Genomic DNA, 27131 nt, shown 5'->3' on the forward strand with positions numbered 1-27131 from the left:
ACAGCAGAAAGCTTTAGCATAGTAATTATGTGCAAGAGGTGGGGGAGAAAAGGGATATGATAAAAGATTATAAGTACTATTAGAGCTGAATAGGAGATGATTATTTTCTTTCTTTAAAGTAATGTCATTAGATTTTTGTTTTCTTGCACTTTGCTCAGAAGAATACGTAAAGACACCTATGTAAAAGTTACTGCTGCATACTGAGCTGTATGAGCAAAAGTGTATCTATACAGTCAATAGAACTGATTCCTCACCTCTGCTTGGCACTATTAAGGCTGTGTCTGGATTATTGTGTGCAGTTTGTACTGTGTGCAGATAATCACATACTGGAGAGGATCTGGTGGAGGGTCTCCAAGATGGTTAGAAAGCTGAAGCAAATGCTATACGTGGAGAGGCCGAGAGATAGGCTTTCCTCAGTTTTAGGATAAGAAGGACACAGTTATTGCTGTTTTCAGTGACCTGATAGGGAGGTTTAGCAAAGGAGGAGCCAGAGTCATCTCCACCCTATAGCTGCCAAGGATGAGAGGCAACAGACAGAAGTTGCAACACTGGAAATTCTCATGAGATGTTGGGAAATTTCCCCCCTCCCCCATAACGAGGTTAATCAGACATTGGGAAATTGTTCAGAAAGGTAGCAGAAACTCCAGCCTTTGAAAACACCCATTAATGGCTCAGCTGGACAAGACTACAAGCAATCTCATCTCACTGGCTCCTGCTTGAGCAGGAGATTTGACCACCTGATCTTCTGAGGTCCTCTCAAAGATGAGCTGTTCTGTGTAATGCTCTGGCTTTGTGGAAGACAAAAACATAAAGGTCCTAAAAGGCAGTGAACAGTTTCACAAGGTTAAAAAAAAAAAAAAAAAAGTACATCAGTAGCTATTTAATGTTTATCCAGGAAGAACATCCATCGATCTCTATACCTTTTGCTTATATATGGAAGGAGCACACACTTTGCAATTTTTTTCTGGTCCAATTGATACTTGGCTCCGTATCTGCCAAGATATAGAGCAGAATGGCTGATGAAAAGGACCCCTGCTGGCCACGTATTCTTACTGCTGCTGCTGGCTTCTCTGGAAAGTTTTAAAAAAGCAAACCAAAATTATTAGTTTTGACCATGTATGTGGTGGACACCATGCTGGGGCAAGTGTGGGAGTACCTTAAACCTTCTGTAGAACTTCACTGCTGTGTCCTTTTTAATGATACCGTGTTAGCAGTGGATGCTGGGCTAGATACATCTGTTATCTCACCCAGCATGCCTTTTTTTTTTTCTTCCTTTTTTTCTTTTCCCTTTTCGTCTCTTCAGGGAAATGAAAATAATGAATGACTGTTTAATGTAGCTTAAAAATGACTGTGTTAATCACATGACAGTTAATTTTCTGACAAGTCAGTCCCTTTTCTTGCTAGTGTCCAGAGAGTAATATCTGCCATGCCCTAACTGTATATTTGTTCTAGTTAAGGTGATGAACCACAATAAATAGTAAGTTTATGTAAGACTTTCTTTTCAACCTGTCTAAATATATCTGAAACAAACTCCCAAAGAGCTGTGATTTTTATTTGTTTTGTTAATGTGCAACAAATACAAACTTTCTCTTTTTTTTTTGCCTTACAGCATAAGCAGCACTATTATGGACGTAGACAGCACAATTTCCAGTGGGCGTTCAACTCCAGTTATGATGAATGGACAAGGAGTTCCTGCCTCCTCTGCAAAAAGCATTGCTTATAACTGTTGTTGGGACCATTGCCATGCTTGCTTCAGCTCCAGCCCAGATTTGGCAGATCACATTCGCTCCATACATGTGGATGGTCAACGAGGAGGGGTTGGTGTTACTTTTTGTTTTCTCCTTCTTTCTTAGTTGCCAATATTTTACTCTTTAATGACAGCAGCAAATTTTATGTTTTAAAGTGTCATTTCCATAGCTAGTGGCAACTAAGGTTGGGCCTTCGGCAGCCTGGTATTAGGCATTCAGCTGTGTCTCTTGCATGGTTCATTTCATTTGCTATGATTTGTTTTTAACTGAATGCCTAACTTTAAAATTGTAGTGAGTTCTTTTTAATAAATGATTTGAAGCTATCAGGTTTTTGATAGATGTGCTAACTTCTTAACATCTTGAGATGTTGGTATATCTTTAAGCGCTTGTACTTGGAATTAATTTTTTTAAAACTGTTAGCGTACATGTTACTGCTTGTGAACACGGGTGAAGTCATATCTTGATTATTTTTACAAATGGAGTCTCAGTAGAGGTAAAATATATACAGCATGTATACTAGGGAAGATGTAAGACTCATTGACTTTAGAGTAGAAAGTCTTACCAAAACAGCTCTATCTGTAGTACTGATGGCAAGTATACCTTATACTTCGATGTAACTGCATCTAGTATATTTAAAAAAAAAAATAGAGGAATATAGATAATTGTGTGTATTTTAGTCTAATCCCTAGTCAAATGATGCAATTTCTGTTGGTCTCACAATTTTAATGTTTCAAAACATCTTCCAGTAGAGTAATTTTCAACTTTGTATTTAATTACTCTCCCCTTCCCAACCTCCCAAATTACCTTTGGTGCTTGGAACATGTCATGTAAACTACCTTTACATCAAACACAAGCAATCTGCCTGCCTTCAGCACTGTATGTTGCAGCTCTTTAATTTCTTGTAGAGCTAATAACAACTACACTAGGTTAAGATTTGATTTCTGTTTAATTTCTCCTGTTACTTCTCCAGAAGTAAAATTTTAGACCATTACACTTTATCTTGAGTGAATAAGAGACTTAAATAAAACAGTAATTTGCGTTACCTTAAGTAATTTATTATGTAATTGCATTACTGAGACAGCCGTGACTCTGGTTGTGTTTAGCTGATGTTTTTTGATAGGATTGAACTTTCAGCTTCATATTTGGTGACTTTTTTCATTCTAAGCAGGATCATCCATCCAGTGAGCTGGCTTTTTAGTTACCCATGAGATAATTTCAGTGGTTCACTTCATAGGCTTATAAAAGTGTTACGTGAATCCTGGATGAAACAATGAAATGGATGAGGGGTATCAGTACCCTGTGGGCTTTCACATAACTGCATCTCCATGGATCTTTATCCCATCCATGACCCTTTTTCACTTCTTAAAAAGGGGCTGGAAGATTTTTCAGGGTTGTGTTTTTTGTTGTTTTTTTTTTTTTCTTTATTGTGTTTCTGTTGACTTACATTATATGTGATGTGATTTTGTGGATATTTTTATTTAGAAAATGTTAGACTGTATTTGTCTTTCTGAAAGAGGAGCTTGGTGGAAGCACGAGGTGTCTAATAACTGTTGCATTCAGTTCACACTTTTTATCCCCCTACTGGAGTTGGTTTATTTTTCGAAAAGTTCTTCGATTGATGCTATGGAAGGGGACTGATCCTGGCTGTTCTGTTTCAGGGATTTGTCTGCCACCTGCTGGCGAGGTGTTTAAGCAGTGTTAGAAACTATATTCTTGTGGTTTTGATAGGATCTCTATAAATTTGAAGAAAAGTGGGAGTAGTAACTGCTTATTGAAAACTTACAAGGATGTTTATCACATTGCTTTTATGGTAAAATGTGTATTTTCAAACTAATACTGGAATGGTGGCTCCAAACCAAACCAGACAGGTCCATGAAAGCTTTGAAAAAATAGTTTTACCTCCCAAGGTGGGTTTTTTTTTGTTTGTTTGTTTGTTTTTTTCCCTCCAGAAATATTTTGAATACCAGGAAGTCAGGCCTGTAATTCTGGTGAGGTGTTGTAAAACCAAGTGCTTGGGTTTTTTTTGAGGGATTGCATTTCCACAATATGGGAGTTCATAGTAGTACTCCTTTTCTGTGTGCCCTGCAGTCTGCAGTTGCTGATGAAAACATTGGGACAGTTACGGAGCTGTTGCAGAGCCAGGAATCTCGGCAATTCCAATTCTGCGGCTTCAGGGGGCTCTCAAAACTGAGGAGCAGCAGACATCAAAGGGCTTGTGTCAGTAGATCTGGATCAGTCATACAGACATGCAGAGTCTTCCAGCTTTGTATTTGTAAGCTGAGGTTATCTATATATTATAAAGCAAGAACATAGCGCTCCTGTGGCTGCTCTTTTGTTTTGAAAATCCAGTCTCTTGAATTTTGAGTTTCTTAATCTTCAAAAGAGAACAAGAAACTCGAATCCAATTAGTTTTCTGCAGTTCTGAAAACCTGTATTATGGGCAGTGCTAGTCCTGGGGACTGTATTTTGCTGCTACAAATCAGGGCTGTACCTCCCTTCACATACAGACCTGTTGAGGAAATTCTGATGAAAGGCAAGTTCATTGAACTTTTTTGTTCTCTCAGTTATAGATAGGCACAATGAGAGGAGAGAGAAAAGCAGCATAAGTAAGCTCTACTCCCCTTAATGCACTATTGTGCATGTGACTGATCTGTACACTGGAATCACAAAAGACCCATAGACTTTGAATCCTGTGAGAAATTGTAACTTTTTTCCTCAAGGGTTGAGTATAAGGCCCCAACTCGAGGTATCCAGTATTCCATAATGTAAAACTTTGGCGTCTAAAAATTCTTAATTACAATAGTTTTTCACTTTTTCATGCGCAAAGAATAAAATTATTACTTGCTTATGAGAGTAAATGATTTTATTTCTATATCTGCTACACAGACAATATAAACTTGTCACTTAAAAACGTTCTGTCTTAATATCTGGTGGATACAGGTATTGAGTGCAAACACAAACTCTTTACAGTGGATGCTACAGCTTTCGATTGTCTTTATCTGCAGGAGCACCTTTTTTTTGGTACTTGGTTCCAGTGATCTGCTTTTTTGAATACTTGTGGTTGTGCTTATTTTTTTTTTTTCCTTGGTAAGATACAAGAAGTGTGTTGCAAAAAAATGGTTATTGTTCAAAATTCTTTAAGTACTTTGTATAGTGAAAACAGGCTTCTCTGCTAATCTGATATTTTTTTTTTTTCTACTCTTTTCTTTGACTCATGTAAACTTACCACATTTTTACTCTTATTAGGTGTTTGTTTGCTTGTGGAAGGGTTGCAAAGTATATAATACACCTTCAACAAGTCAAAGTTGGTTGCAGAGGCATATGCTGACACACAGTGGGGACAAACCTTTCAAGGTAAGGTTCACTGTACGATATATCCTTGCTTATTTTGAGAGGTCCTAGTTATTTTTCCTGATACATCATATTTAATTGACAAATGCCATCACAGGAGGATTTTTAAACAGTATCCAGTGAGGTGAGCCTTCGTCTTTGCAGTAATTGTTCCCAAAGATTCTGTTCTGTTATGAAAACAGATGAAGATACTGTTATTGCTTCTCTATCCCTGTTTCTTTTAATCTATTAGTTATAGGGGAGTCTAAAACTAAATACTGGTGAAGTTCGATTTTTTTGTGCATTTTTGGGTTTAGCTGCTTACACTGTAAGACAGTGAGATATTTTGCCTCCTGCTTTACACTTCCACATTAAACTTTGGATCATACCTGATAGTGTACATTCTGTGCTTGAATAAGAGCTGATTTGGTTAACAAAATTAAGTTGAAACACAGTCAGTGACTACTTATGGTTAACCTCTTTGAGAATAATAAGGAAACTAGGAATGCAGGACCATTGAGCTGACTGTATTTCCTGCATAGTATTTTCTAACTTTCTCTTTCTTTCTCCCTCTAATCTGTACCTGCAATTCTAGGTATAGTAGTGTTTATCATTCCCATATCCACCAATCCGTTATTAATGAGTTGCTTCATCCTCTTATGGATACAGTTGGGGCAGTTCATAGCTGTCAGTCCTGGATCACTTGATGGTAAGTCCCACCCACACTACTTCAGACTGAAGTTCTACTTCCATGTAGGATATGAAAATTAATTAGGGTTTTTTTTTTAAGTTTAGGTAGCATTTTATGCCTTCCTCTACCCCACCCCACAACCCCACCAACTTTTAGTCACTGTGTCTCCACTTCCCTCTCCTCTCTTTCCTCTCAGGTACCCCCCCCCCCCCCCCAGTTTAAGACAGCTTTATTACTAAAAAATACTTTTCTGTTACAGTGATGTCTTCTTTATAGCTTGTAAGAGTAGTTATGACAGAAAACAAAACTAAACTCAAAACCTAGAGAATAAAAATAGTACATTGCGTGTGAGAAAACTTTTGAATAAAGGCTAGACTTTTTTCCATACTGAACTGTGTAGTTTAGTCTTAAAAATTTCAGACTGAGAGAGCGAGTAACGACGGGAAACTTGGTCTTGAGGTTAGCACACCCTTTGTTCAAAGGAATAAGATTAGCATGCTCTTGGAAGCATAGCATAAGGGTCATAGATCCCTGAAATTTTGCCTATATGATTAGATCAGTTGCTGGAACAATCGTAAGTGCTGATCTCTGAATAAAATAAAAGAACCAAACCCAGTCATCACAGGAAACTTGTACCTTAGGTCTTCTCATTTTGAAATTAAATATTTTATATACCTTAAAGTATAATGGCAAGCTTTGGTCTTGAGGGGAAGGTCTTTTGGTAGGGTAGTTTGTGTGCTTATTTTGTCTAGATCAAACAAACTAAATTTCAGAGATATTGGGTTTAAAAGAGGTGGCCATAGCTCAGAAATACCAATAGTACTTTTGAGTCTGTCAGAGTCACATAGCAAAGTCAGTAAAAGTTGGTATCTCATTTTTTGGGCTTGGCAGGTTACAGCTAGAGCCCTAAAATAAAACAAATAGTTCTGATAATAATAATCTTGTGTTAAATATGTGTCATTTCACCAGCTGACTTTCTGTACATTCTGGTCATACTAAGGGAAAGAACAAAACAGAGACTAGGGTTGCAGTAGTTAATCATCATGGCTCAATGTGTGTCACTTCAGTATGTTTTCCTGCTGTTGTCTTTAGTCCCTCTGTTTGTTTTTACCCCTGTATTTCTCAATCTGTTCCTGGGGGTTTTGAATGGGAATAATTGTGGTTGAGTAGAATTTTGTAACATCTTTTGTTCCCCTGTCATTTATGCTGAACATAGGCTTCAGGTCTCACATGAGGTAGCCAAGTATGTAAGTGTCTGTGATAGCAACCTATTAATTAACTGGCCCCCTTTCCTTGCTGCTTTTCTTTTACAAGCTTTTGAAATCTACTGTCTGATACAAAAACATTTAAAGTTTTGAATATTAGTCTTGATTGGTCCAAGAACAGCCATTACTAATTGTTTTATGGCAGTCATTAAAAAACAGAGCAAATATTTCCGTTTGTGCATTTAGCTGTTCTTATGAATCTTAATTGCTCACCTCTTAGGAAAAGCCAGCTTTTTTCATGTCAGAGTGGGATTAAGGGTCTCTTGTTCTTGATGATTACTGCAGACAAAATATCTCCCAAAGCCTAAATTGCAAATGAAATTTCTGTTGCCTTGGGAGAGTTCTAGCATAGAAGGAAGGAATCTTTCATTTTAGAGAACTTGCTGAAAATACTTAGTTATTCACTGTTTTATTTAAAAAATGAATAAATGTCAGGATTTTTATGGCTTTCCTCAAAAGGCAGTAATGGAAATAGTATAGCTGTATGCTGTTGTCTGAAGAATTGCTGTTTCAGGGTGTTTTTAAGAAAAGCGAAGAATGCTAGCTAGGAAAATGACAATTAAAAGCATGAAAATCTACTTTTGTGAAGGTAAAGGAACACTATAATTGTATAATAACCAGAGGAAAGTAATAAGTATATGGCGGGTTGCTATATTCTTATATTTCTAGTCAAAATAAGAGACAAAAGTGTTTTCTTAAATTGAAAGGCAGCTGGGAACTGTCTCAGGCATAAAGGTCTCCTTTTCATTAGAACTACTGTGTTGAACTATATGTCCCTGTCCTGTCCCTCTCTTGCTTGCAAGTGGACTCATTTTATGTAGTTGCCCATTTTGGGTTTAATTATCTATTTTTGAGATACACATGCTGTTGTCCTTTGATTAAAAACTGTATTCAGCTGCAAATAAGCTGCTGAGCTTTCATATTAAAATGTCTTTGTGGGTTTACCTGCCCTTTGCATGCAATACAAACCATGTGACTGTGTAGTTCATTTGTCACAGAAATGAACCCACTTTTAAATTAAAAAGGCAAAATGTTTAGTATTTTCATAAGTTTCTCCTGTTTTTTTTTTTTCCTGTTTGTGTGGTTTAATGTGTCCCCATTAGCATTAATATTGCAATACCTGTGTCACAGAAAAGGTAAATTTCCTTATGAATACCTATTTTTGAGACCTGTGTTACGCTAGGTCCATTTTCATATGGGGCGATTTCCTGGTAGCGTATGTCCAGCTCACAGGGAGGAGACATTTTGTATCTGAGTCATATGCTGAGCTAAGGGGAAGGGGAAAAAAAAGATATTCTAGATCTTCAGGCAGAATTTAGGACCTCAGTTCCCCTTTAGTCATAATGCTGCTTTTCTGTTTATTCCCTCCTTTTTTTTTTTCCCCCCAAGTTTTTAATACTGATGGCCTTGGATTTCATGTTAAACACAAATATGGATTTTTTTGCTTGGTTTTTTTTGAGGCCATCATCACATAAGTTTTTTTTACCGATAAAGTGTCTTTTCCTAGGGCACCAACCAGTCACTCCACCAAAGAAAAACAAGTCCGTTAAATGAGATGTAGTTACTATTGCAGCTAGTTCCTAGTCTGCAGTCAAATATGATTTCTGCAAAGCAGCAATCCTACTTTTGGTAAACAGCATTTCCTAGGTTTGTTTTTTCTGTCAAGAGGAACAAACAAACTAGTCTTACAGCACATATTTCTGGTTGAGAACTTTCTGCCCTTCTTTGGTCTACTGTTAGATATTTTTGAAGTTATACAGCTCCTCTTAATACCTGAAGTTCATTGCTCTTGTGCTGTTCAGAGTTTTCTCTTAGCTTATTGCAGTCTGATTCTAGCCATCCTTTCATCTTTTATCTTTTTTTTTTTTTTTTGTCATGGTAGGCATTCACAGAATGATAGGGGTTGGATGGGACCTCTGGAGATCATCAAGTCCAAGGCCCCATCAGAGCAGGTTCACCTAGAGCAGGTTGCACAGGATGGTGTCCAGGTGGGTTATGAATGTCTCCGGAATGGGAGACTCTACCACCTCTCTGGGAAGCCTGTTCCAGTGCTCTGCCACCCTCAAAGTAAAGTTCCTCCTCATGTTTAGATGAAACTTCCTATGTTCAAGTTTGTGCCCGTTACCTCTTGTCCTGTCACTGGGCACCACTGAAAAAAGACTGTTCCCATCCCCCTGGCATCCTCCCTTTAAGTATTTATAAGCAATGGTAAGATCCCCTCTCAGTCGTCTTATCTCTAGACTGAAAAGACCCGTCCTTCAGCCTTTCCTCCTGAGAAAGATGCTTCAATCCCCTGATTATCTTTGTAGCCCTTTGCTGGACCCTCTCCAGCAGGTCCTTGTCCTTCTTGAACCAAGAAGTCCAGAACTGGACACAGTACTCCAGATGTGGCCTCACTAGGGCAGAGTAGAGGGGGAGGATGACCTCCCTTGTCCTGCTGGCCACACTCTTCTTGATGTGCCCCAGGATGCCATTGGCCTTCTTGGCCACCAGGGCACATTGCTGGCTCATGGTCATCCTGTTGTCCACCAGGACTCCCAGGTCCCTTTCCACAGAGCTGCTCTCCAGGAGGTCAGCCCCCAACCTGTACTTATGCGTGGGGTTATTCCTCCCCAGGTGCAGCACCCTGCACTTGCCCATGTTGAATTTCATGAGGTTCCTCTCTGCCCAACTCTCCAGCCTGTCCAGGTCACGCTGTAAAGCAGCACAGCCTTCTGTCGTGTCAGCCACCCCTCCCAGTTTTGTGTCATCAGCAAACTTGCTGATGGTACACTCTATCCCTTCATCCAGGTCATGGATGAATATATTGAATGGGACTGGGCCCAGTACTGACCCCTGGGGAGCACCACTTGTTACAGACTTCCAACTAGACTCTGCACCACTAATCACAACCCTCTGAGCTCTATCTGTCAGCCGGTTTTCAGTCCATCCCACTGTCCATTCATCTAACCCACACTTGCTAAGCTTGTCTATGACAATGATATGGGAGACGGTGTAAGAAGCATTGCTGAAGTCAAGGTAGACAACACCCACTGCCCTTCCCTTGTCTATCCATCCAGTCCTTCCACCGTAGAAGGCTATCAGATTAGTCAGACATGACTTCCCCTTGGTGAATCCATGTTGACTATTTCTGATAACCTTCTTTTCCTCCAGATGCTTTGAGATGACGCCCAGAACGAGCTGTTGCATCATCTTTCCAGGGATGTGGAGGTGAGGCTGACTGGCCTGTAGTTTCCTGGGTCTTCCTTGCCCTTTTTGAAGACTGGAGTGACATTGGCTTTCCTTCAGTCCTCAGGCACCTCGCCTGTTCTCCAGGACCTTTCAAAGTTGATGGAGAGTGGCTCAGCAATGACTTCTGCCAGCTCCCTCAGCACTTGCGGGTGCATCCTATCAGGGCCCATGCACTTGGGGATATCCAGTTTACTTAATCGATCTCTAACTTGTTCCTCTTCGACCAAGGGAAAGCCTTCCTTCTTCCAGACTTTCTCTGTTATCTGCAAAGTTTGGGACTCCTGAGGGCTGGCCTCATTTAATATAGGTATTCTCAGAGCATGTAATTGTTTCTCTGAAGACATTTAGTATGTTTGTGTATGATGTTACGTTCAGAGTTGACAGAGAAAAACCTGAACATTTATTCTTTTTTAGTTCTGTTATTACATAATTTTTGCAGCTTTTTAGAAACGGGTGGAGTGTTGTGGAGTATCATCAACATGTAGTGGTGGTCCTGTTGAGGGTTCAGTAATTTAAAAACTTTCAGAACATGTAGACAGGTGTATCTAGAGGAATAATCTGCTGAGTTAGAAAACCGATGCTGGTAACTGTCTTTGACAAGCTGAGAAAAAGTGAACGAAGAAATTCTATCTTACTTGTCCTAAACTTGACTTACAAATAAGTATTTGAACAGTTAATGTGCTGTGACAACCTGCGTTTTCCAGCATGGTTTCTGATACTCAAAAAAAATTAAAAAAAAAAAAATAATCAAAGTACTACGCGCAATGGCTTCTTGCTGTACAAGGCATTGAAAGTTACTTGAAGGCATATCAAATGAACTCTTAAAATGTAGTCTAGATAACAAAATACAAGATGTTAGGCACAGTAAAAGGACAAATGGTAGAGTGAGCACAAAACAGTGGGAGATTTTATGCAAAATTATCGCATATAGCAATGTTCTGTAAATACAAGACTGCATGTGGATATGCTACCAGCTGCTTTCACATACTGATTCCAGTGGGTATGCTTTTAGTGTTTAAGGTCAGTCATGGAAGGTTTGGTCATGTCAGGTAAATGCTTTCAATAACAATGAATGACAGTACACAGGTGCATTGGCGGCTTTCATCTTTTGTTTAAAGGGGGGAAGAAAGTAATAATAAAAATGAAATTTGGTGCTCAGTCTACCACCTGTAACTTCAAGAATTCATTAAGGGGTAACTGCATTTGGTATTACTCTCAGTAGAGTGACGCTTGTTGAAATCTAGAAAATACAGCCAAGCAGTTTCAGTCCTCATTTGGAATTCATGCCTGTTACTCTCTTGGCAGAATATCTTCTATCCATTAGAGCATTGCAGATGCAGATAGAAAATATAAAGGCATTCTGCCTGAACACTGAGGTATTGAGACAATAAGAAGGTTTATCGAGATGTCTAAAATACTAATGTTAGATTTATTGGAAAAACTACAGATTGAATATTCTAAAAAGCAGATTTGGTATTTTGAATATAGAAAAAAACCTGTATTGCTAGATATTTTTATATCCTGTTTGTTAAAGTCATTGGTCGTTACTGCCCATTAATAATGGTGGGTATGGGTACACTGGAGAATTTAAACTTCTTATGTGTTGACTTATTTTCTCTTGAAGTAACATATCCACCAATCCGGACCCAATTTACCATATTTAAAATTGAATGCAAAATTTTGAGATTTAGGTTTTGGGGGAAAAAATGAAGAGATCGGTTTAAAGTTGTGCATAATAGTTGAGTTTGATTTATTAGAAGCCGTCTAGATCTGTATAATTATCTGGTGGGAAGCTGATTTGGTGTGACTTACCGTCCAGAGATCCTGAAGTGACAGCCTGAACTGCTCCTTTTATCTTTGGAGAGAAGAGACTTTACACATTAGTAACGGATTGCTGGATATATTATTTTAGAGAAAAAAAAGAAAAAAACAGGTAAGATTTTTCTCCTCTTCTACTATTTCCTGTCTACTGCAAAGGCATTCTGTGTCATCTTTCATAGATCAGCTGTTATTTGATGACATGATCAGGTAGTCTCAAACTACACAATATCTGAATGTAATGATTTCTGCAAATATTTCATACTGTGGCTGCAGACTATAAATAGGCTTTCTGGAAGAAGAGAATTTCTAGTTGCAAGTTGCATATATTGAAGATTTAAGGATGCTGGTTTGAGGCTTTTAAAAGTAAAAGTTGGGTAGAGCAAGAAAAGTAAGTGGCAGCTTCTGTAGATAATATGTATAGAATATCTGTGTTTGTTTTCTTTGTACACAAGTAGACAAAAGTAAAGTTACGACATTTTGAGTCAAACTGCAGTTTGTCATAAAACAATGTTTCCCAACTGACAAGAAATACAATTAAGTCTTATGAAGTTGTGTTCTAAAAAGTTTTAGAAATATGCCTGACACAAAGCTTATGTGTTATTTTCAGAAGGTATTGCCTTTGGTATTATACTTTAATAAACTTGGAATATGGTAATGCATGCACTGTACTTCAGGTTATTTTTGACCTCTAGCAGGCATTGGCAAGACTGAAATCTCAATTTCTCAGTGTGATTGAACTTCAGGGTATGGGGGGGGGTGTGGGGTGTTGTGCTTCTTTTTTTTTTTTTTTTCTGTCAGTGTTTGTAGGATCAGAAAGAGCTAGAAGCTGAAGTGAGGAGCACTTTAATGAAAATTAAACGTAAGTTTAGATTTAGTTGCTTAGTTTAGTTTCATGAAACTGCTTTCATGGGCAAGACAGCTATTTCAAAGGCTTAAAAACTGGAGAACAGAAGATTGCTTGAACATTGCAGGCATGTATTTTACCTGTATCTGATTGCGTTTGGTCATCTTTAATACAATTAAGTGGGTCAGGTTCAAGGTCAGGTTGGATGGGGCTTTGGGCAACCTAATCTAGTAGATGATGTCCCATGGTAGGGAGGTTGGAACTGGATAGTTTTTAAAGGTCCCTTCCAACCCAAACCAGTCTATGATTCTGTAAGAGTAAATTTTAATCTTTAGTATTAATTTGAAGTAATAAATATTGCATTGAGGTTAGTGTAGTATAAATGAGATCAGGATCTTGAGTGTTTTGAATTTCATAGATGTGCTGGGATTTCTTGCAAGTCACTGCAATAGAAGTATACAGTATTGCTGTTGTTTGAACATGGGAAATTATAGGGCATTGTAAAAAGGCGTATGTAGGTTTTTGGTAAAAATCTTCACAATTCTTAAGATACTTATTAGTGGGGGAGACACAGAGGAACAAATACAGTGTGAAGGATCCTAAAGCTTTTTGTCAGGGAATTACATGTTAGTAGTTAGCTCAGTACTTAAAAAACAAACAAACACACACCCCACAAAAAAACAAACAAGAAAGCCCTAACTTCCTCTAAGTTTTTTCCTTAAAAAAAAAAAAAAGCAAATAAAAATGTGACAGATGTCCTCCTATGTTTCATCTTTTACTGTTTTGAAATATATATACGGATCTTCAGTCCTATGAAGTATTAAGTCCTTGGGGATAAAACAGGTTTTTCTCTTCATGGACACTATATAGTTTTGTGATGATCATGGAAAACCATTTGCTAGCTCTGAGGCAGAAATACACTTTCCAATTCTGCAGCCACAGTTGGAAAACAACACAGGTGGGTTTTAGGGACAAAACATGCTGACTAGTGTTTTTGCTGCTGTTTTATTGTCTTTCAATCAAATGTGCAGGCTTGGGGAAGATTATTTGCCAATTCATCCTTGGCCTTCAGAGAAAACTTAGCACTATGTACATAGTTGCAGTGTTACTTATTCCTGAAGTCCTGTTGGAGCTGCCTCATCAGTTTGCGGTGAAGGGAAGTGCTAGAGAAGAGAGGTACAGAAGAAAGAACTGAGAAAGAGGGGAAGGAGAGGGAGGAGCAGAACAGGTGTGGAAGAAGGAGAATTTTCCAGTGGTTTAGAGTGGGGATTGTTTTTTTGTTACGGGCTGATCCACTCATTTACCCTGCTACTATTCTCTGGATCAGAAGAAAAATCAACCACATGGATACTGTATACAGTATACTGTATACTTCATTCATTGCAGCCAGTTATGACATGCATATCTAAAATTACTTGTCTATTACCCTTGTAAGCTCAGAGCACAAGAGAAAAGGTTTGTGCCTCCCTCCCCAACAGGATAGTTTAAATACTCATTTTGCAAATGGAAATAATTGTAAATATAGACCAAATACTTATAAAAATACCAATAATTATTGTAGCCAGTACTGGCTTAGTTGCATGTATCTTAAGATCTCTGTATTTCTGCTTAATTATTGTTGAATCTTTTATTTTCTGTTTGAGAAAGAGACTATTTTCTTTAAAGAACTTTTTAAATACTTCTGAAGTAAATATTAGCATTTCAAGTTACTGAAGTTAAAGTTTTAGACAGAACTGTAAGATAACTGTTTATTGACGTTGTATAGCATTTACAAAAAGCGTTAAGCTGTTTCAAATTGAATGTGGGTAAGGGTGTATTTTTTTACTTGTGCCTTGCCACAAGAAAAGAGGATGTTAGAAAACCTTACTGTTATCAACTGCAGAAGATTGGAGACCTGTTGAGAAATACAGAATAACATTGCAGTTTTTTTAAAAACAAGGGGATGTTGGTCTGTGAAGGGGAAAGTTCTTCAGAAGCATTTATTTCGGGGGGAAGAGTTTATCAGTGCATTGTTTGAGATTTGTGTTATGCTATACAATATTATAGAGTATAACATAGCATAGGAAAAAAATATTATACCATGGAATAATTACCGAGAGTTATAAAGTTCAGATAGAAATTTATTTCAGATTATGTTTCTGTTCTTATTTTTAAGAATTTTTCTTCCTTTAAGTGTTTTGGAGGTTCAGCCAGAAAAGTCAAACTGAAAGATCTATCATACTGCTGTGAATGAGTGACACATAGCATGCTGATGCAGTTTTGTTCTGGTTTTTTTTTCATTAGTGTGTAGTTGGTGGATGCAATGCCAGCTTTGCATCTCAGGGAGGACTTGCCCGTCATGTGCCCACACACTTCAGCCAGCAGAACTCTTCAAAAGTTGCCAGTCAGCCAAAGGCCAAAGAGGAATCTCCATCTAAAGCTGGAATGAATAAAAGAAGAAAGTTAAAGAACAAGAGACGACGATCATTACGTAAGCATTTGCAGAATTAGAAGTTCCTGAAAGTTTTGTTTTAGATAGGAAGTTCCTCTTCAACGTGGTTGTTTCTCTGCAGATGTGGGTCCGGTATGGTTGGTGATCTTTAGCGTTTTAATGTTGGCATGCCTTGTGATAGGAGGAAAACAGTTCCAGATTCTGTTTATGATCGCTTTTAGGGTAAAACATCTATGTGTTCAGTAGGAAAGATCAGTTTTCTGTGAGCAACAGTTTGAGCTTACAATTTAAAGATGCTTTTCATTTTAGAGTCACTTTTTGTTTACTAACTATATTACTGTTGGAAAATGTTCTGTTTAGCGATGATGGGATCTGAAGTTCAGTACTGCAGACAGAGATTGCAGATTCATATAAATTAGAGATAAATGCGTATTATATAAGCTGTCTTTCAAGCACAACATTTCATTAGCTTAATGACAGTTTTATGATCATAACCAAGATCTAATTTTGGGCAGATGTGACTTGCTACATTTTTTTAATCTTTCTCCACACAATCGATGTTTGTTAATTTTATCTGAACCAACGTGCTGAGAAGTGTGATTTGTATTTTAAAGTGAGAATTGTTTCCTCTAGCAAGTAATAATCACTTAGCCAGTACCTTTTGTAGTCCATTTTTGATCCAGTTGTTTGATTCCAGAGTTTTCCTAGCATCAGACTAATAACCATGTTGAATTCATTTAGAGATTCTAATGTACAAAAATGGTTAGGAAAGAGTAGGCAATTGCTTAAAAAAATTTAACTTTGTTTTAGAATTGGATGCAACTCTCCAGTACTGAACTGATTATTTACTAATTTTAAACGGTTACTGTGACAGTTGCGTTTTAGAGACATGTAAAAACCCATTTATATTTTTTCCTGTTGGTGTGTCACCACACAGCTGAAGAAAAAGCTTCCATTAATTTTTACCTGTGGTGTAAAGTCAGCATTGCAGTATTGGAGAGAAGTGCAAAATACCTTTTTTATGAACCACTGGACCTGTTATATCTCATACTGTCCACAGAAGTGGCACTCTGTTCATAGGCAGGCAATTATTTCAGTCCTGTCTCCTAGCTGGAGAAGAATTTTAGTGATGGTGTGCCAGAGAACCTATGTTACTTCGCTGGGTCAGCAATTACAGTCTTACTTTTTTCCAGAACCTCTTCTGTGGCTGTATTGATCTTTCTGTTCCTATGAAGAAATATAGTTACCAGTTATTGAAATAGTACTGCAACAATGGACGGCATGCTAATGGTCTTAGGTGATTACTATGTATCACATGATTTTGACTATTCTTAATACCTCACCTGTGCTTTAAGCAACTGAAAATTATGAAGCAGCGGTCATGTTTCTGCCTTGAATGCAAAGAAGCCTGTCCTGGAAAGTCACAGTGTCACCTAGAATTCTGAAAAGTTTATCTCCTATGTCTCTCTTCCATACTGTGTGACAGCTATGCAGTTCAGTGCTAGAAGAGCCACTGTTAACTTTAGTTATGGTGATTTTCTTTTTTCCTTTTAATTTTTTTGGAAATGGTTGGGTATTCTTAAAATATGTTTAATGATATAATTTGCCTACATATCTTAAAAGTGTAAAATTAAAAAATTCCTCTCATTTCGACACTGATTCAACATTCAAAGAAGGTAGAAAACTGCTTCTGTTCTTTCCAGAATTTGACTTTCAAAGAGCCTTCCCTTTCACTCTAGCAATCTATGTTAATGAGAAGGTTCAGGATGGGAAGACTGATCAATGAAGGGTTATGTGATCACTTTGCAGTATCCTTTTAGATCATCTTAAATGTAATGAAAGAGAGGCTTACTTGAAATAGCTGCAGGTTCCTAAAGGATTATCTTAATTTGTTGACTGAGTTACTCAAGCAAAATATTGATGTCTAAGACTGGTCCCTTCAAAATTTTCACTTTCAGAGATTCCTGGGTTGCAGCTTAGCTTCCTTCTCCATATTGATTTTGTTAGGTGGCTGATTTAATGCATCTTAATTTGATTTTTCCCCACTCCCCAGTAGATGCAGTAGTTTTTAAAGTTGGCATTTTATTAGCAATTGATGAACGTTATTGACTTACACATTTCAAATCAAGGCTTCATAGTTAAAACTTCACATTATCTGCTAAGATGTTCTAGTCGTAGTAAGAATTTACTGCAGAATTCTTGAATGAATCTGTGGCAAAAAATGTAAGTAGTAAATATTATGAGAATGTTAAAGACCAGACTGTAGTACTTGAATGGTCTGCTGTCTTGATCAAGTGTTGCGCAGGAAGAAAAATGACAGCTGCTTGAGCAATTTTTTATCTTCATGCCTCTTGAGACAAATGCAATGCTGGCTGTAGAGTTTTGCCTTGAGGCAAAAGTCATCTCTGAGTTGGGAAGTGACTACTGTAGTGTATTTCTCCAGAGGGTATGTGACCCAGAAACGTATCCAAAGTTGATGGCATTTTCTGAAAATGCTAGGAAGCTTTTCTTTAAAACTTTGTGCGGATTTTTGTTGATCAGTTGAACTTGACAAAGGGCTGATACAATTTTGCTTGTCTTTCTGTTTCTTAGCTTAGTTTTGGATAAAGAATGAAGTGTGTGAGTTTGTATATTTTGTCTTTACAAGAAGAATGGAGGAGGTCAGGGACACTTATCTAACAAACCAAAGTAACAAAATAACAACACTTAAATATTTTCAGTCTAGAGCATATAAAGCTAGGAATGTAGTTTTATAGTTAGATATTTTAAGTGTCCAAAAGGAGATCTGTTGAACATAAGTACCAGGTTCTCTGCAAGTTGGGTTACAAGAAGTTATGACATGTGTGTGTAAAGCAAGATGCTGTTTTATAGTGTAGTCTGTTTAAATCACTCACAAATAATCCCTTGATGAAAAATTACAGTTTTGCGTCACAAAACAATTTTTCTCCTGCAAAAATGTTGACATGTTCTTTCTCCCTCCTCATGGTTTGATTAGACCCTGGCTTTTTTTGCAAGGTGTAAGAGGCTTTACTAAATATTTACTGGCAATTGCTTGCTAATACGTGCCGCTATTGAAGCATCCTTGTGTATAAATTCTTAATAGTTTAAATATAGCAAATAAATGACTTCGCTTCCTCTGTGTTTTACATCTGAAGGTGATCACCCATGTGAGAGACATTAATGCATAAATAAAAAAAGGAGATTTTGCTGTGGCTTTATATGTGACAAGAATATGATCTTCTCACTTGGGCTATAAAGAAAATTCTTAATAATTTTTTTTCATGAGTAACATCTTGCTGTTCTTAAATGGTTTTGCATTTCTTTTTTGCTGTCTGTAAACAGTATGTGTTCTTGTAAGTTTGGAAATTAGTACTTTTATGATGAAAGCGTGTTTTACCATAGACACCCTTATAACTGGTTGCATGAGTGGTGCTACAGAGACAGTCTGATTTGTCATATAAATTTTGATATTGCAGAATAATTCAGGATTACAGGCAGTAGCAGCACTCTTCTGGCTAGTCTTATACACGTTCACTGCTCCACGTAGCCTGTCATTTAGAGGTATAGATCCAAACATTGAAAACACGTATTTCTAAAATAGGTCATAGTACTGCTATTCTGAAGCTGCCTCAAAGAATTTTGTGGAATTTAAGATTATATTTACAATATTGTCACTTGCTTTTCCAGTAGCAAAGATGACACTGTAGTTATTAATAAGCATGATAATTGAGTTCACTGGAGAAATGTAGGTGAGATAAGACACCTTACTTTTCATGAAACTTAAAGTAATACTATGTTAGCCACCTAAGACTTGGAATTTCATTTAGTAGGCTACAGGTATGAAGATCTTAATTCATTTGACTTAAGTAACTGATGTGTACTTGGAACTTGTATTAAGCAAGAAGGGAGATATGGTACTCTGAAGATAGTTTTGAGAGAATAGGTTTAAGATATAGGATTAAAACTGAATAAGGAGTAAGTAAAACTATTCATATGCCTTTGACAAATTGTGCCTTTTCTTCTGCATCTGTTGAATGTTACCCACTGGTATATCCCAAAGAATTTTGCTGTATGAAACCAAAAGCAAAAATTTGGGGCTGTCTTTTCCCTTCCACCCTCCCTTCCTCCTTCAGTTATTTATAAAATACTTATATGCTTGCATCACTGACCACCTGCAGCATAAGTTGTGGTTCTATGTTACCACTTACAGCGAGAAAACATTTCAGTGAGATGATTGCCTAATTGGGAGTATCCAACTGAGATAGAGTAAGGACAGAACATAATGTACAGATGAATGCTTAACAACAGTTAGTCCCAGGAGTGTAGCAAAACTAGCTTTAAGTGGATTTTGTGGTTTGTTTTGAAATAATGGGTAGATAATCTTGGTCAAAAGGAATATCAAAGTTGTTTTAAAAGAAGACAAAAGAACTTCAAATCACTGTTTTTGCAGATTACAGGATGATATATAGTTGCTAATGTAATATCAGTTAGTTTTAGTGTGTTATATAGAGTATTACTGCTCTCAAATAAGGTTTAAAATCTGAGTGCTTTCATTCATGCTGTATTTGCTTATGTAATTTTACTACTGTACTGTATGGTATATTTTTTAAAAAATTATGTGAAGTATTTCTAACAGTATGCAAATATGTCCCTAGTAGCACTTATTTTTCAGTTACAATACTTTTAGTGTAGAATTGGTAGGCCTTCTTTACACTCCAGAACTTAGGAATTTTTTACTGTTCAAGAAACACTTCACTACAAAAGTCCTTTTCTAAAAGGAAAAGGTCTTTATTAGTGGCTGCTGGTTGTAGACTACTTGTACGATATCAGATGGGTGTTAATTGCACTTTACTCATTATAAATTGACGTGTAGTATGTGATGCAGTTAGTGCTTCTTGGCTAGAAGATAATCTGTTTACTAATAATCAAAAAACATGGAATGACAACTTGTATATAGAAAGAAACATGTATAGCAGTGTGGAATTTTTCATGTGACTGACTATTCAGTATTATTGCTCCTTAGAGATCAAAAATTCCGTGCTGAGCTTGTATTTTCTGTATGTTTACAATAATTCTTTTGTAATCCTTTGCTTTGTGTTCCACTGCAGTAACAAGCAGTTTTGTTTTCAGTGCCATTGTTGATCTCTTAGCAGCACACAAGTATTCACTGGAAATAGCTGGGGTTTTTTTAGTGATTATAAATTAGATCTGAGCAGATTGTTTTTAATAAAGTTAAGAAATAAGGCATAGGTGTAATTCTGCTTTTTAGATGTTAATTGTATGCACTATCATGTTTTGAAGTACTTTAATACTATTTTTTAAAAAGTCACATCAGTAATAATGGAACTATTGACTGTGCTGTAAGGATGACTTGGCCAGTTAGGTTCCCATAAACATCACAACCTGAGCTGTTTTTCCATTAAATTAGAACTCACATTTATTAATGAGTTCTGGGTTTAGTTTCTTTGTGCTGGGACTTCTTTTCCTTTTTTTTTTTTCCCTAAGAGATGACAGCAATGAATGTTCCCAGGGGTACTCAGCAAAATTAATGAATTCTTAATTCTGAAGATTAAGAAAGAGTAGAATTCACTGGAAACTTAAAAAAAAAAAAAAGAACACATGTAATTCAGTTTGTCAAAATAGCTGTATTATCTACAAGGAGTATGTTTTGACCAAACGTAAATGAATTGTGCCCCTCTTAGAGTTGTTTCTTCCTCTCAGTTAAATTAACGTTTAGAACTCTTTAACAAAGTAATGCTACTGCCATAACAATAACTGATTTACTAATGACATTTCAGACTTATTTATGCTTGAATGTGTTTGAATGCTCTTAATGTGTTGGACACTAAGGAGATCTCTTCCTTTTTTTTTTCTAGCAAGACCTCATGACTTCTTTGATGCGCAAACACTGGATGCTATAAGACATCGAGCCATCTGCTTTAACCTCTCAGCACATATAGAAAGTTTAGGAAAAGGCCACAGTGTTGTATTTCATAGTACCGTAAGTGTATATCTATATTTTCTGCATTGTGTTTGTTTACCTATATGTCTGAAAAATCTAATAGTTCAGAAAGATTTCTGTGTTCCTCTTACTGCTGTAGGCAATTAATCAGAAATAAGTAACAGTGGGTATTTTACATTGTTAATTTGTCCATTTTTATTAGTAAATTAACTTTTAAAAAGTAGTGTTAGTAGTTGTTCTAGCTCACAAATTGAATAGCTTGCAACCTTTCCTGTCTGATACACTTGGGGAAATATCTAACAGCAAGTATGCATTGTATAAAAAATTGGTTAAGTCTTCTAAATAAGAATGCAATTCAGATGCCGTTTCCATAGTTGTGAGCGGTAGTCCTAAGTTATCACAAGGAATTTTGAGAGTAACTGTATAATTGAGATTTTTTAAAGGTGCTGATCTGAAATCTGTGTTTATTCCTTTTTTTTTTCTTTTTTAGTTTAGAAAATATAATCCTGAATAAATGTTTTTTTGTCCCTGCCTCTTTTTTTTTTTTTTTTCTTTTAATAAACTTACCACTAAAATGTCAGTGAATTGCTAGAAAGAGGCAAGTACCAGGTGGGGAACTGGCCTTTAGTCCTGTTTTCATATCCTATTTTGCTAATTTCACTTGTGTTTGGATAGGATAGGCATCAGTATTAATTCGGAAACGTTCAGAAAGGGGGGAAAAAGTACTGAACTGGGGTATACGGATCAGAAGTTCAAAAAGCTATATGACCTGTGGTTTTGTTAACCAAATTGGGAGATAGGCACATAAAAGCTAGAGACTGATTCTTTAATAAAAGAATTAAGAGATGGGACAAAATGAGGGCAGGACATGCTTTTTAAATTGGCAGACTGGTGCAAGATGAACTGCAGTCCAAGGAAGGAATGCTGACTGCTGTGTCTTCAGCTATGGCTTAACCTGAATGCATGATTCAAACAACTGATCAGTTTCTTTCCATAAAAAAAAGATGATTTTTATATGCAGGAAACTTACTTTGTTCTGTTCTACAAGGCTAATGATTGTTATAAATATCTGTGGCCTGTATTAGAAATGTTTCCTAAATGATTACTCCTGAACTTTATGTGCATTGAGCACCAGCTGGAAGTGGAGATTTGCAGATGGCTTAGCTGTTACTGTATTTAAATATCATTCTAGTTTTCCTGGCCAACATGGGTTTTTACAATGCTGTAAGAAAAGCAGATTCTCTTCCAATTCACAGCTTGCTTTAATCTGAAAGGTTACCCAGACAGATTGCTCGGTTGTGGAAGCTCACCTCTGGCTATTGGAATAATTCATAAGGAGATGGAATTAGAGGAAGGAATGTGCTCTAAAACTGCTTCAAATTAACTTGGCGGAAGTGGTGAAAATCCTTTTAGCTTATCCGTGCATGCGTCACACGATGGTAGGGGGTTGATTAGATCTGAAATTGCTTAGACCTCTGATGTGGAAGAGGTTGTGCCAGTGGGAGAACCGCTTTAAGATTCCAGCCCTGTGCTGCACTTTGCTACCCTGTTTTAGTGTGCTGCTGTGGTTGTGTGGGTTTGTGCTGGACATCAGCTATATTGATGAGATTCAGCCTAAAATTTGCTTTAAAAAGAAAAGGCGAAATAGAAGCAGTCTTGTACACTGTTATACTGAGCTAATGGTCACCTCAGATGCAAATACATTTTGCATAACTAATAAGCATTAGGACATTGAGTTTGAATGGTGACAGGCTAAATAGTGTAATATTGTTTGTGTGGTCCACCTTCAGATGAAGAAAAACTGAAATTATCAGGGGCATTAATTTGAAAGGTGAAAAATATGAAGATAAAATTGTCTTGCTGTCTGAAAACTGACATAAATGATGCAGGGCTTTTTTTTAATGCAGCATAAGAATGTCAGCACAATGCAGTATTTTACAGGATGGATATCCTAGTGAAAAATTACTAATGTAAAGAATTTCTAAGCCGTCACTGTAGATATGTAGATACCTTTCATTTCATATGAAAAGGCTCTCCTTTTATTTATATTTTAATATATATATTTTATTTAAACTCATCCTTTTCTTTATAGATATGGAAAGCTGTAGAATGCAGTCATCAATAAGGTCTTTTTGAAGAAACGCTTTTGCCATCCAGAGTTCACCTTTCACCTTATTATGATTATTTTTTTTTCTGCTTAGTTTTTTTAATTGGAGTCAAATTCTTGGTACTTTGATTCTCTTGATTGTCAGATGGAAAAAGTCAAGTGTTTCCATTTTACCTAACTGCATTAAAAAATGCAGTTTATAGGTTACCCTGTCCTGTCCCTGTTCCGCACTCCTCCCCCCCCCAAACCCCCCCCAGCTTTTTGAAATGGCTAGAATCAATTCTCTAAAACATTTGAATACTAAACTGTTCTTCACTGTTTTTAGCTTTTTTAGATATTTTAGTTCATTGGTCACCTGTCTTGATACTAATTACATGTGTTTTGCAGTCTTAAAACTTTGAAACACAGTAAGTGAATAAAGTAAGATGTGTACCAATTTATAGGGTGAATTTTTTTCTTTTTCCAGAAGAGGTCAGCAAAACTCCATTTCTGATTTGAGACAACTTTGATTCATGTTTCCTTCACAGAGATAAAATTAAATTTCCTTTCTGTTTCTGGGGCAGTGCATGAAATTTAGAGAGTATAGAAAGAGATTTTACAAATAAGGTTGTATTGAGCATACATCTACTGGCTGAGTTATATTTTTCAATTAAAAACTTTAAAATATATGTCGGAAAAAGCAATGGCAGCTACAGATGGCAGATTGCTGTTGTCTCCTAACAGAAAGCTAACATACTGCTTCAATATTAAGCCAAAATAGGCTTGTTCCATATATAGAGAGAGGATCTTTCATTTCAGTCAAAGGCAAGTGAATTGCTCAGATTTTGAGTATTGATTATTTAGTAGGGACAAGAGAAGCCAATTATATGGGGAAAAAGTCTGCAAAACTCACATTGAGTACAAGTATATCTCTGTATGCGAAAGCATCCTAGCTATAACTTTTGTAGCTCTCATGTATTACATATGATTAGCTCTTTTTTCATTAAAAAATTATTTAATTTTCTACTGCTAAAAGTTACTTTCTTCTCCTATTAAACTTTTCTCTGTGTGTGAAAACTGGTTCAAGCCCTTAGTTTAGCACTGATTGTTTGAGGATGTTATGAGGGCTGTAAAATAAGAGAATGGTACTTGCAGTGGTATAATTCAGGCAGTACTTGAGTTGCCCTAAATTTTGTACCCTGAATCTTTTACACATCAGTGTTCCATTTTTTGAGTTTTTACAAATACCTCTTTTCAGTGTGGTGATGGTAAGACCACAGAGTCCTAAATTTTGTACTGCATATTCCTGAAAACAAGAAACTGTTAATGTTAGTTTATACCTTTTTTTTTTTTTCCTGTTGGAGAATGCAGGTGATGATATTGTGTGGTTCTCAGAGATCTGAGGTTCTGGAATCACCGTGTATTATACTGTAAATCCCTGTAAAAGCAGTGCTATCGATCGTGCAATAGAGGGACAGCAACCCCAGCTTTAACTAATACTTAGATGTAACACGTGTCTGTGACTTGTGTATTTTGTATGGTTTCCTAGTTCATGTTCTTCAAGTTTTAGATAGAATGAAGAGCAGTTTGTGGAGAATAACTTCTTCCAACATCCGTGTAGCTAGTTTACTGTGTCCAAATGCTAACATTTTTTAAAATGTCACTGTAAACTTTTAAGTATGTGATATCCATGATGCTTGCATTACGTGAGAGAACATACGCATGTCCTTAAAACTTGAAGGTTGATTTGAGAATGAACTGGACTGTGCAAGAGAAATCTATGGTTTTGAAGGGGAAAGCTGATGAGAACTGGAGTTTTATTTGCCCGGTAAATCGAGCTTTGAGTTATCTTTATTTGATTCCAGGCTCAGGTGCTCCAGTCTACAGCAAAGAAACCGAGTTTGCAAAAGAAGCAGCTGGGTTCTGGGCAAAGGCTGAAACTTAACGTTGGAAGGGATTGGAGGAATGTTTTCTAAATCTTTATTTAAAAAGAAGGCAGAGTTTTCATCCCTGCTCCAAATTTAGCGAAAGGATGTATCCTGTTTTGGGTATGGCTTGAGACTTAAGATGAGAAGTCCTAGCAAAGTTTCGCATGCCTAAATTAAAGAACTGTATAGTATTTTGATACAAGACTTAATTAAATTTTGTCTAATTGTCAGAGATTACAAAAAAAAGGGATTTTTACTGTAATTTGTCTACAGTATCCCACTATGACATCCTAATGCAGTTCTTGCAGGGAGCATTCTTTCAGTTTATCTTGAATTGCTGGATGTCAAAAGCAGATTGTCTCACTCTGCCTTCTAATCCCATTTCCAGATGAACTGTGAATACATATTAAATGAGAGATCCTAAAACTGGGGCTAACTAATGGCAACCTCCTCCTTTTGAAAGAACTGTGTATTACTGTACTTAGTTTATTGCTTTTCTAACCTTAGGCCATTGGATGGCCCTTTCCATATCTCATGACAACTTGGTTTATAACCTGTTAGTGTGAGGCTTCAGTATTTTCTAGAAACTTGGTATCTCAAACGCTGTGGTAGGTTGACCTTGGCTGGATGCCAGCTGGACACTAGCTGCCCACCAAAGCTGCTTTACTACTCCCCTCCTCAGCTGGACAGAGGAGAGAAAATATAACGAAAGGCTCGTGGGTTGAGATAAGCACAGGGAGAGGTCACTCAGCAATTGCCATCACTGACAAAACAGACTTGACTTGGGAGGAAATTAATTTAATTTATTGGCAATCGAATCCGAGTAGGGTAATGGGAAATTAAACCAAATCTTAAAACACCTTTCCCCCCACCCCTCTCTTCTTCTCGGGCTCTACTTCACTCATGATTTCTCTACCTCCTTCCCCCTGAGGAATGGGGGTTGCAGTCAGTTCATCAAACATTGTCTTTGCTGCTCCTTCCTGCTCATGCTCTTCCCTTGCTCCAGCGTGGGGTCCCTCCCACAGGAGACAGTCCTTCATGAACTTTTCCAATGTGGGCCCTTCTCACATGTTGCAGTTCTTCACAAACCACTCCAGTGTGGGGCCCTTCCACAGGGTGTAATCCTTCAGGAACAGAGTGTTCCAGCGTGGGTCCCCCACAGGGTCACAAGTCCTGCCAGCAAACCTGCTCCAGCATGGGCTCCCTTTATCTCAGGGCCACAGATCGTGCCAGGAGCCTGCTCCAACGCAGGTTTTCCACGGGCTCACAGCCTTCTTTGGGCACATCCACCTGCTCTGGCATGGCGCCCTCCATGGGCTGCTGGTGGATATCTGCTCCAGTGTTAACCCCCATGGGCTGCAGGGGAACAGCCTGCCTCACCATGGTCTTCACCACAGGCTACAGGGTAATCTCTCTGGTACCTGGAGCACCTCTTCCCCCTTCTTGACTGACCTTGGTGTCTGCATGGTTGTTTCTCTTGCGTATTCTCACTCCTCTCTTCTGGCTGTTCTTGCACAGCAATTTTTCCCTTTCTTAAATATGTTATCCCAGAGGTGCTACAGCCATCACTGATGGGCTCAGCCTTGACTGGCAGCAGGTCCGTCTTGGAGCTGGCTGGCATTGGCTCTGTTGGACACAGGGGAAGCTTCTAGCAGCTTCTCAGAGAAGCCACCCCTGTAGAACCCCCACTACCCAAACCTTGCCACGCAAACTCAATATTCCAGTTCTCGTCTACAAGCATGTTGATACCTTCCGATCTCTCAAATATATCTCTATTAATAATCTGGCTGTTAA

At 37.5% G+C, this 27131-nt stretch overlaps 1 protein-coding gene across 1 annotated transcript in view; it reads left to right on the plus strand.

Moving 5' to 3' along the window:
- The first annotated feature begins 1611 nt into the window (after positions 1-1611).
- AEBP2 (AE binding protein 2) overlaps positions 1612-27131 on the plus strand; it is a 32709-nt gene continuing 7189 nt past the window's right edge. Inside the window, exons 1-4 of the mRNA XM_009879659.1 lie at positions 1612-1817; positions 4995-5102; positions 15214-15400; positions 21238-21362. Of these exons, the coding sequence (XP_009877961.1) occupies positions 1626-1817; positions 4995-5102; positions 15214-15400; positions 21238-21362 (612 nt within the window). The 5' untranslated portion in view covers positions 1612-1625. The remainder of the gene's footprint in view (positions 1818-4994; positions 5103-15213; positions 15401-21237; positions 21363-27131) is intronic.

This window comes from Charadrius vociferus, unplaced genomic scaffold, assembly GCF_000708025.1.
Source record: "Charadrius vociferus isolate BGI_N301 unplaced genomic scaffold, ASM70802v2 scaffold90, whole genome shotgun sequence".
Taxonomy (NCBI): domain Eukaryota; kingdom Metazoa; phylum Chordata; class Aves; order Charadriiformes; family Charadriidae; genus Charadrius; species Charadrius vociferus.